This window comes from Pelodiscus sinensis, chromosome 4 (genome assembly GCF_052426305.1).
Source record: "Pelodiscus sinensis isolate ZL-2025 chromosome 4, ASM5242630v1, whole genome shotgun sequence".
Lineage (NCBI taxonomy): Eukaryota > Metazoa > Chordata > Testudines > Trionychidae > Pelodiscus > Pelodiscus sinensis.
The window spans coordinates 68,105,095-68,116,703 of record NC_143055.1 but is presented as its reverse complement, the minus strand read 5'-3'; the positions used below and the strand labels follow the sequence as shown (position 1 = coordinate 68,116,703).

The 11,609-nt window shown below is 41.8% G+C and overlaps 1 protein-coding gene across 2 annotated transcripts in view; it reads left to right on the top strand.

The window, feature by feature from the left end:
* The window catches only part of GALNT7 (polypeptide N-acetylgalactosaminyltransferase 7), a 108,068-nt gene extending 97,000 nt beyond the window's left edge, over positions 1-11,068 (top strand). For both annotated transcript variants that reach the window (XM_075930203.2, XM_075930202.2), the window contains exons 10-12: positions 1,081-1,179; positions 2,502-2,630; positions 8,715-11,068. In XM_075930203.2, the coding sequence (XP_075786318.2) occupies positions 1,081-1,179; positions 2,502-2,630; positions 8,715-8,852 (366 nt within the window). In that variant the 3' untranslated portion in view covers positions 8,853-11,068. The remainder of the gene's footprint in view (positions 1-1,080; positions 1,180-2,501; positions 2,631-8,714) is intronic.
* The last annotated feature ends 541 nt before the right edge of the window (positions 11,069-11,609 follow it).

The following is an 11,609-nucleotide window of genomic DNA, read 5'->3' as shown; positions in this document are numbered from 1 at the left end:
AATGTGGACACCAGAACTCTACAGTGTTGAAAATTCATCACTGTAATTTTCTGGCATTCAGAATAAGCCCTATTTCATTTTAAGTCTGTACAAAACCACCTTTCTGATCCTTCATAGCCTCTCTTAGATGGGAAACCTGATCAACCCTAATTACAAGCTCCTGCTGCACTCCATTCAGGGAGATATAAAGCAGTGGTTTTCAAACTGTGAATCAGGACCCAAAAGTGGATTACAGCCCTCTTTTAATTGGGTTGCTAGGGCTTGCTTAGATGTGGGGCTTTAACCTTGGGTAACAGGACTAAGGGTGTGTCTAGACTACTGAGTTTTGTCGACAAAAGTGGACTTTTGTCGACAAAACTGTACCTGCGTCTACACTACCGCTGAGTTCTGTCGACATAACGTCGACAGAACTCAGCAGTTTTGTCGACGCTGGTAAACCTCATTTTATGAGGCATAACACCTTCTGTCGACAGAGTTCTGTCGACAGGTGTTATTGCCTGTAGGGTTGCGTCTAGACTACAGGGTTTTGTCGACAAAGCAGCTTGCTTTGTCGACAGAACTGAATGTGTCTAGACGCTCTATGTTGACAGAAGTTTTGTCGACAGATACTGTTGACAAAACTTCTGTCGACAAAACCCTGTAGTCTAGACGTACCCTTAGTTTTATAGGCCCTTTGCTTCAAACTTCAGCTTTGGGGCCTGCATTCAGGGTGGGGTGCTCAGTCAGGCTGAGGCTTCAGTCCCAATTTATCTCTCTCGGTCATGTAGTAATTTTTGTTGTCAGAAGTTTGAGAACCCCTGATCCAAAGATTTGGCGTATTCACTAGCATACTTATGTCTGTTGTGTCACAATAGCTCTCAAATTAGTGTGGATAGTTAGAGTTTTAAAACTTTCTCCTGAGAATTTAACATCCTTATTTCATTTGATTCAAATTTCTTGCAGTGTCACTTCAAATATCTGTTTATATTGTTAGTTTGGAGGATGATGAGTAGGAAATTCCTTAACTTCTTTGCACTAGAGATCATATTTTCCCAAAATCTACACTAATGTGCAAAATTTCTTTGCTCCTTCTCCCCACAGATCAGAGGCTTTGAAACTGCTTACTGCATAGATAGCATGGGGCATACCAATGGTGGCTTTGTAGAACTTGGACCATGTCACAGAATGGGAGGAAATCAGGTAAGTAGCCTTGTGGTGAGAAGTTTGAAAGAGATAGTTGGTGCAGTAAATAATCATAACATTGTTTCTCTGATAAAGTTGTTCCTAAAACTACCATGTTTTCCCAAAAAAGTAGATAAAATGGGAGGAAAAAAAGTTGAGTGGACTGTACCAGCTTTTATGGGTGGGAATTTGGGATTTGTTTCCACTTAGAAAATATTCCTGCCACCCAATTTGGTGTCTCAGTTATTACTTCTCAGAATTGTGATATAGTTATAGGTGTGCAATGCATTGATGTTCTAAATGGCTTTCCACTACCAGAGACAAGAAATCAAATACAAATTCATTTGAAAGTGAAGCGGAGTTAAATTGACAAAGCTTAGTTCCTAATAGATGATTGTAATAAGACTATTGCATAGCTTGGTCCAAGTCTTCACAATTTTGTCATCTCACCCACACAATGACAAATGCACAACCTGCTTGAGGCAGTAATGTAGCTTAATCTTCTTGAATTGGATACATTTAAATTTTGAAAGTCCATAAATTTAAAAATGGCTCAAAGTAAAATGGTAAGAGCCAGGTTAACAAAAAATTGTATTTCTTTCTCTTGCTCGACTGAATCATATTCAGTTAAGCTTTGTCAGTAATGTGGTCACATACAGGATGATAGCCCTGTTAAAATCTTGTTTACTTGGCTCTCAATGTAAAAATGTCACTGTAGTTTAAAATATAATGCAGTACTCTGTGGAAAATACATTTTCAGCATATAGCACTTTAAAAAGCCTGTCACAAAGTCATCTCTTTTCAGTTCTAAAATCTTACCTTAATAAAATGCCACTCTAAGAAGTAGAAGAAATTATCTCTTTCTATTTCAGTTGGTAGTTTGACCTCTGTGCAAATGCTCTGTAGTTTTTAAATTTATTATTATCTTGATTTGAAAATACTAGTGAGGAGTCGGACGTAAGTCCAGTGGCTGCCAGCTCTTTGAAAGATAGTGATTATATAGCTGTCAAACTGCAGATTGATTTATCCATCTTGTCTCAGAAGACTCAAATAAAACTTTTTGCATTTATCCTCATTGTTCTTCTCTTAATTTAATTCTCCTATATATTTTGTTTTCTGAGCTTAGAAAGAAGGTATTTGTTATGCTAAATCTCTGATAGTGAAAAGAATATCACCTAAAATATATCATCCCTGTTCAAGCAGTTAGGTGTGATCATCATTTCAAAAAAATATTCTGGATGATTTAAATTGTTATAGTATTGCTTCTAAAATTTCAGTTACCTTATAAAGTTCACCTTTTCGGTTTACTGTAATAAAAAGATGTCTTAATTTTCCTTTAGCTTTTCCGAATAAATGAAGCTAATCAACTTATGCAGTATGATCAGTGTTTGACTAAAGGACCTGATGGATCAAAAGTTATGATTACACACTGTAATCTGAATGAATATAAGGAATGGCAATATTTTAAGGTATGTGGCAGAATATGGTTCCAGGGTAGGTGATTTGTGAGACTTTTTTTACATCCCATTGTGTTAGATTTGTTTTATTGTGCATAAATCTGGAAGGGAAGTTCTAGGACCAGATTCACTGAACTTGGTGTGGCAAAATATAAATATCATTTTCCTGTGTCAGGCTTTCCCCTTGCTTTAGGAAAGGAATTCAGTCTGAGGCCATGTCTATATGCAGAAGTTCAATTAAGATGCGCAAAATCCATCTACGTTAATTGTGTTGCTGGAGTCCATGTACCTTAATTTGAACTTTGGCATGATCTCCACAATCAGAGGTCAATGGGAGCTATACTCCTGTTGACTTTCCTTATTCCTAGCAATTCAAGGAGTACTAGTGTTGACGGAGGGTGCCTTCAGCATTCAATTTAGTGGGTCTCTACACTAGGGATATTAAATTTAGTTTAATCAACAAGTCAGCGGAATTTCCATCTACTAGTTGATTTGTTGATAGCAGGGGAGCCACAGTGGAGTTAGCTCTCAGGGTTGAGAGCTAATCCTGCTGGAGCTCTGCCTTTTAAATGTATGAAGAGCTGTCAGGCTTTTCATACATTTAAAAGGCTAGAGTGCAGTGGGGGAGGGGAGCCGTCACGAGCTGGGAATCAGCTGTCCTGGTTCGTGAGGGGTCTCCCTGGTGTGCATCAGCTTTTTAAGAGCTGGTCTTCCCTGCCAGCTCTTAACACATTTAAAAGGCTGGTGCCTAACACTGAGGCCCCGACACAAGCTGGGACACCTGATTCCTAGCTCGTGCCAGTCCCCCACGACTGCACTTCTGCTTTTCAAATTAATTAAGAGCCAGTAGACTCTTAATACATTTACAAAGCAAAGGTGCACTATCTAAGACTGGGCACCAGCTGGGAATCAGCTGATTCCCAGCCCTCTGCCTCCCTTGCTCCCTGTGGAGATGGTCTTGGGGGAACTGGCTTTTAAGCTGGCTCCCCCCAGTATTGGCTTCTGCTCTCCCTGCCCTTGCTGTCTCTGATAGAGGCAGCGGGGGCAGGAAAAAAGTGGCTAGTCAAGTGACTACTCGACTAGTCACTTACATCCCTAGTCTTCACTAGATCCATTAAATTGAACGCCGCAGCGTCGATCTCTGTGTAAGTATAGACATGTCCTGAAGGAAGGTGGATTTTCTTGACACTACCTGCTCTCTCCCAGAATTTCCACTGTAGGAAGGCAGCTTTAAATTCCAACAGGACAGCTATTGCCAAGGAGGAGGGAGCAGGGCCATCCCTACCAATATGCTAAGTAGCACACCATGAAATCTGGGGCAGCAAATAGCTCTAAATCTCATGGTGTCCTAAGCAGCTGTGTGCTACATAAGGGGCAGTGCCAGCTTCAACAGCCAACCCAATCTGCCAGTTGACCCCGTTGAGAGCTGCCCATAGGGGGATGCAGGGCCTGCCCATAATCCACCCTTTTGCCCTAAGCTCCTGAACAACACAGTCTCAGGGATTAGTGAGGGCCTGGTGTCAGCAGCAGAGTCAGGCCTGCCGATGCACTGGCGGCAGTGGGAAGTGAAAAGACCTGGCACCAGCCACTCCATTGGCTCCCAATGTTGTTACATTTCCTGACACCCAGCTGTTCCACCTCTTCCCCTGAGCAACATGGCTGGGAGCCAGCAGAACAGAACAGGCTGAGGCTGGGTCGCTTTGCTTCCCGCCACTGCTGGTGAATGCAAGGGCAGGCCTCCTGCTTCCCTGTCCTGCTCCTGCCCCTCAGCACTGAGTACAGCCCCGCTGCAGCAGGTCTGTGTTCCCCTCTCTCCCACAGAGCAGGTCCCTTTCCCTTAGGGCAGGGTGGGGAATGACTGTGTAGGGCACCAAAACTTAGAGGGACAGCCCTGGGAGGGACAAAAAACTGTTCTCCTTAACCTCTGAGGATAGGACCAGAAGCAATAGGCTTAAATTACAGCAAGGGTGGTTTAGATTGGACAGTAGGAAAAACTTGTGGTCAGGGTGTTTAAGCACTGGAATAAGGAGAAGGTGTGGAACTTCCATCATTGGCGATTTTTTTTAAACACCTGTCAGGGACAGTTCTCAAATGTCATTGCACCACGACGCCCTTCAACAACAAAAATTGCTACATGACACCATGTAGTGAGGGGAGACTGAAGCCTTATCCCACCAAAGCCCGGTCACCCCAGATGGGGAGCCAAGGAACTTCAGCACAAGCTACAGTACCTGTAACCTGAGCCCTACCACTTTGGGCAGAGAGGGCTTGGACTTTGGTTTCAGCCCTGAGTAGAGGGAGCCTGGCTTCAGTCCCGGGTCCCCGCAAGTTTAAGGCAGCTCTGGTGACCCTATTAAAACAGGGTCCCAACCACATTTTGAGAACTGCTAATCTAGATAATACTTAGTTCTGCCATGAGTGCAGGGAACTGTACTAAATGACCTCACAGGGACCTTTCCAATCCTATGATTCTGTGAATATGTGATCATAGCAGCCTCCCTGCTAATGCACTGCCCACTAATAGAGTCTTCAACAATGCCTGAAGCTGGCATAAACTCTTGGGAGAATTTAATAGCTTGAATATGATTTGTAATTTGATTACCTGGCATATCTCTACAGAAATAGTATTCCATTTAAATTACATTTTTCAGCAGTGCTGAGAGAGCAGAGTGAAAGTACAGCAATGCTAGTTCTATTTCTGCTAAATTTAATTAAGTGCATGTGTTATTGTTTGTCTTATTCAGTATTTGGTTTTGTTCTTTTAAGTTAGCTGAGTAAATATTCTCTGAGTAAATGCTGTCTTGTGTTTTCCAAATGTGCGTGGCAGGTATGTAATGCTGTTGTGAAAGATCTGAATTTTTAAATGAAGTATTTACTTCATGGCTTGTAATAGCTGTCAAATAAATATGAATTTAGGTATGGGTACAGGTTGGACCTCACTGTTCTGGCACCCTTGGGACCTGAGTGGTCCCGGATGAGGGAATTTTCTGGACCAAGGAAGGTCCCCTGTCTCCGGCATCCTCACCCCACCACCAGGTCTCCCCTCCCCACCACCAGGTCTCCCCTCCCCACCACCAGGTCTTACAGTCCCGCTGCTGGCTGGGCGACACAGCTGCCCCAGCCCTGATGCCATAACTGCTCATCCAGCCCTACTCCCAGCCCTGCTGCCACAACACCAGTCCCGCTGCTGGCTGGCACGTGGCTCCAGTGAATGTAGGAGGAGGGAGGTGCAGACCCCTGCTGCCTGCTCCAGCCCTGCTAGTCCCTCGGTAGCTGCTTGCCAGCTGCTCACACCTGTAGCATTTGGGAAGCATGTGATCCATTGTTTCCTCTCACACACGCATCGCCTCTGCTGGTCACTTACAATATTTGTCTACTATAGTGAATCAGTTATGTGACCATAGGTTTTCAGTAGCAATGTTCCTATACACCACTCAGATATCCTCAAGAAAGATCTATTCAGAATATTCTTTGTCTTTTGCTGACCTTTTTTGATTTAGGGGCAGAGGCTATTTCATAGCCCCACTTCTCCCTGCTAACACTGGAAAAAGGAACACGTGGGAGAACTAAAGCAAATCATCACTTTCACTCCAAATATTTACATTTCTTTGGATGTTGGCATTATGGTTAAAACTTTAGGTGAAACATAAACAGCAGGAACAGATGGTAATACTAAGCAGTACAGGTCTTGTTTTCAAACATTTATCTTAAAAAAAAAAAAAAAGTGTATCCTCGATTTTTTTAGATCAAACATTGAAAACGTAGTTTAGAATCTGTTATGCAGAGGCAACCTGTTTCCTATAAGGAAAAACAGGCTTGTATGCAGAAATTGCTGGGGTGTGTGTGCTTTTTTTGTAAATGTGGAATGCAAGGGTGTGAATGTGCCCCTTCCCATGGTCCTTCCCCTCCCCTCCCCCCTCTCTCCCCACACACACAGAGCAAGGTGCAGCCCTAGCCTTACTTACTTGGTGACTATGCAGGGGGTACAGTCACATCCTTCTCCCTCCCCCACATATGGGCTTGATACATCAAACATATTTATCTTTGGGTTCCTTTGTCTTTTACATAGAAACATTCATCCATTACTTGTAAATTTTGACCCTCACACACATATCCCAAATTCTCATGGGCCACACACTGAAACATGTTACTGGCTTTCCATTGTTGATTTTCTTTATATGCCCAGGAATGATAATCAATGGAATATATAATTAATTTTTTTGTCAGCTGGATTCCCATAGGTACCACTGGATAGATATCAAAGGTTAGACTAGGGCAGGGGGAAGGATGGGGTCTCTGAGGCTCAGTGCTGCCCCCCCCCCAGCATTGGGGAGCCCAGGCTGGTATTTCACCCCCTGCTGTCCCACTACGGAGCTGGAGCACACAAAATCTATTGGGCTAAGCCCCCATAGGCTCTGGTGTGTGAGGAGAATATGGAGAGTGTCTTTCTCCTTCTCAGTCATGGGTCACATCAGAGAGGAGAATGGGTTTTTTTGTTTTGTTTTTTGCTTTTCATTTGTGTGCGGCCTCAGACTGATTTTTTTTTGGGGGGGGGGAGGCCTCGAACCAGAATAGGTTCCCCACCCCCTGGCTAGGTGTACAGTTATTACATATGCTTCTAGAACCATTTGATCTTTGTTTAGCGTAAAATTTACCAATTTCCACCATGCCTTTATTGTCTCTCCCCTTCTGTAACATTTTCCCTCAACAGTTTTCTTATTTCCAAAAGCAAATTTCCTTGCATACCTTCCCGGATTATTTGAATGACCAATTTGCTGACTTATTTCCTGGGTCTGTGTACAGGCTAATGCTAGGGACACATTTTCTTGCATTGATCCCATAAATCCTGCTAACAGTAACAAATCCTTTTTCCCCTGCTGTTGCAATACTGGCAATATTCTAGAAAATAATTGTTGTCCATTCCTAATTTTGAGAAGGCTGAACTAGGCTTTCCCAACTCTTGTATTCAGCTGTAACATAATTGCTCAGTCCTGATTCACGCTAACCTGGGAGCTAACTTCCTTACCGACTAATCGAGTAATCGATGGAAATTCCATTGACTACTCAATTATCTTACTAATCACAATTTAATATCCCTGACCTTTAAGAGCACAGTGAGGAAGCTGCCCTGTAGTCCCATGTTGGTACTTTCACCCTAAGAAGAGATATAGAAACCTCTCTCTGCCTCCCCACCCTTGTATTTGCACACACAGCAGGTGGCTCATCTTCCTGGGTAACTGTTAATCCCTTTATCCCTCCCTGTGTGTGGGGAAAACCCTTGCACAGGGGCTGGGAGTGTCTCCTCCTTGAGCCAAACCCAAGCTCCAACCCCTACCCCCACACGGGCTGGCAGCTTCTCTCCCTGAGCCACACCCCAGATCCTACCCCCTCTGCACAGAGACTGGGAGCGTCTCCCTCCCTCTGAACCAAATCCTAGCTCCTACACACACACACACACACACAGAGGCTGGCAGCATCTCCCCCAGAGCCAAACCCCAGCACACACCTGATTTCCCTCCCCAGCTCCTCTTCTGCTTCATCTTAAAGTTATTTGACACACACACACACCCCTCGGCCAGTCAATTTTAGCACCTTGTCCACCCCCCTTCCTGCTGTGATTTGCCCCAAACCTGTTTTTAATGCTTGTAAAGGGCCAGAAGCAAAATCCGGGTGAGTACAGCAGCTCTTACTAAGCATGCTCAGTTCCAGTTAGCATGCTCAATACATCCTAAGTAGCAAATTCTGACAGGCTGCTGTTTCTGTCATTACAGCACCGTTGGGGAGGGGCTGACTCCCTACCTCATGTTTGGCAGACCTTGGGGGATTTTGGAGGGGTGCGTTCACACCCTTCGCACACACATACACAGCCCCCCATGTACAGGCCTGAAGAGATGTGGCTTTTTAAAGTGGACCAAGTGCAGCTGCTTACCTTTTTGTACTGTAACATTTCAAGATATTGAAATATAGGTCTGATTTGTGATATTATTAATGCAGAAATGGGACTTTCACAGGGACCCTAAGTAATTTGTTTTTAAACAGCTATACATATTAGATGGGGGGGGAAATGTAAGTCTGTTTGATTATTTTGTTTTCCAGAATCTGCATAGATTTACCCACATTCCATCAGGAAAGTGCTTAGATCGCTCCGAGGTCTTACACCAAGTCTTTATCACTGAGTGTGACTCCAGTAAAGCAACACAAAAGTGGGAAATGAACAACATTCTTAGTGTATAGACAAAACAAACAAAAACCTGGCCTACTGAAACATTAATTTGTACAGGACTGAAAATAACCTGAAAACTGCTGCAACTATTGACTTTGTACAGCTGCGAGCCTGAAATCTCCCGACTTGGATGAAGGACATAGATGAACTGTGATATTACACTAATATTATCATCTGCAGTTAATGTTTACAAAACTGCTTTTACCTTAAACTTTGTAGATGTTTACATCTTTTTGTTTTAAGAGGTTGGGGATTTAACGTGCTCTTAGCTATGTTTATATGAACAAAGTTAAAGGCACTGTCGTCTTCTTTGGGATTTCACTCAGGGTCTGAAGGCAGTTTTTTTACACACACTTGAAAAGGTTGGCGTAACCAGATTTTCATATAACATGGTGATTATCAACCTGTTGTATCGTTTTATTTTACATCCTAACAAGCACTGCCACGGGTTGCTAGCCAGAGTGGCCTTCTTTCATAGTCATGCTGCTTTTTTGGAAAGGTAGATTTTCAACATATTTAGTGCCTCTTTCATTTCTCTCTCTATATTACAAGAAAAACATTTGATGTTACGTGTAGTATGGATATGTTGAAACATCTTGGTGAGGATTAATTGTACCACCTGCGTAATTATCAAAGATAATTTTGTGTTGCCAATGTGACTGCTGTATTTACCACACATTGGTATGGCAAATAAGGTACAGACCACTTCAGAAATGCTGTAGTGGATTTTAAAAATATTTCAAAATTCCTCTTTTGAAGCTAGGAGCTATAATTTAATTGAAACTTTTTTAATAAGCTGAACCAAGTACACCGAATAGCATTTGGATGCATCAGGTATATTAGTGTCTATAGCAGCACTTTTGTTGGTCAGAGGTGTGGAAAAAAAATACACATGACTGAAATAATTTTCACCAATAAAAGTGCCGGTGTGGACAGTCAGTGGAAGAGCATCTCCTGCCAATATAGCTCATTGAACATAGTTTAATTATGCTGACATGAGAGGGGCTACAAAGGAGACCTTACAAAGGAGCGCAGCTACAATGGTACAGCTGTGCTGCTGTAAATCCACGCTATAAGTGTAGTTTTAGACAGCATGAAAGCAATTAAACATTTCTTTTCTTTGCAATATTAAAAAAAATGAATCTGAAGCATTATGTGATACATCTGATGAAGGGAGCACTCTGGATTATAGCTAAGAACTTACAAGCACTAACTTCTTTGTTGTATCATGCCTTACAAACCTCTGATATATTTTTAAGCTAAAGCTGCACAGTGTATAAAACTAAAAATGGTCCAGTATTTTGTGACATAATTAATATAAATTGAATTCATCTGGAGGTGAACTAAAACTTTAAAAAGAAAAAAAATCATTCTGATTAACATGGGAGGAGACTTTAAAGGGGCACTGTCAACTAGTTTTATATCCAGATTCTGAGACTATTAAGAGTTGATGACATCACGAGTGCCTTGACTTAATAGGAACCCTTTGCACCTCACAGGATCAAATCCTGAAAGTACGTTTTAGAACCAAATTCTGCCCTCATCTGCGGATTAGCATGTATCTATCATTGAAGTTGTGTGTCATATCTAAAAGCTGAGTATGACCTTTATACAACTATCTATATATGTTTTAGCAATGATTTGGGATTTTCTCTGGTTTCTTTTAACTTCTCAGCTGTCCTATTAAAAGGTGTGAAAAATAAAATTAGAAAATAGAGGAAGAAACTGGAAAAAGGAGAATAAGGGTATAGGTAACTTTATACGTGTGTATGAAAACTGACTCCATTTTTTTTGTTGGGTAGATTAATCATGTTACTATGCATCAGTGAAAAAAAGGTGGCATATAAATAGTGGAGGTGTGTATTTTAATGGGTATTTTGTGCAATTCATTAAAAGATACTGTATGTGCATATGAATCTGTATTTGAAATTGCAAACTACAAAACATGAGAACATCGAAAGCTGTGGCTGTAATGATTTTTCTTATTGTAGCCTGCTTGGGAAAGAAAATCCCCTAACTTGCTTTGTAAACGGATATCACTATGCATTTCTACACATTTTATAAATTTGATTTATGCAGATTTTGATACACTGTATGTTTCTGTAGAAATTGTATAAATCTTCAGAAATTTTATTAGGGATACATTTGGAAAGCCTATGTGCATCTTAATTCTGGGTTGCTTGTTTTCTAGGTGAGGAAAATAAAATATTTTAACTTGTGGGTTTGATATGCTTCTGTACATATACTGATTTAATATAATTACAGAACTTTTTCCCCCTGAATCTAAACTAATTTAGGCATCTTCAAATGTTGTATATTTTAAAGTACTTAAAACAGTGCTTCGCAAAGTGGGCCACTCCCCTTGGCTGGAAATTGTAAACTAGAGCCTATGGGAGCTGAGAAGCTCTGTAGCTATGGACCCTTTAGGTAAACAAAGCAGCCTAGGCCCACTAGCAGCTTTCTCAAAGTGGGCCATGGGCCTGTTTTGGGAAATAGATTTAAAAGCAGAGGATGCTGTTTTACTTTTATTCAAGTGCCCATTGTCCCAGAAGTCAATGCCAGATCTTCTAGCTCCTTCTGTACTGCACAGCTGGACATTGTACTCTACCATCCTGAGCTGATTAGACAAGAAATGAGTGATACCTATTTAAAAAACTTCTTCCAATGCTGTTGTGCCTCTAGGATATCAGCTTATTTTTCTAAGGGAGAAGAATATAAAACTAACACTCTCACACAGAGTCTGGCAAAGGCCATGGCAGTGGATGAGA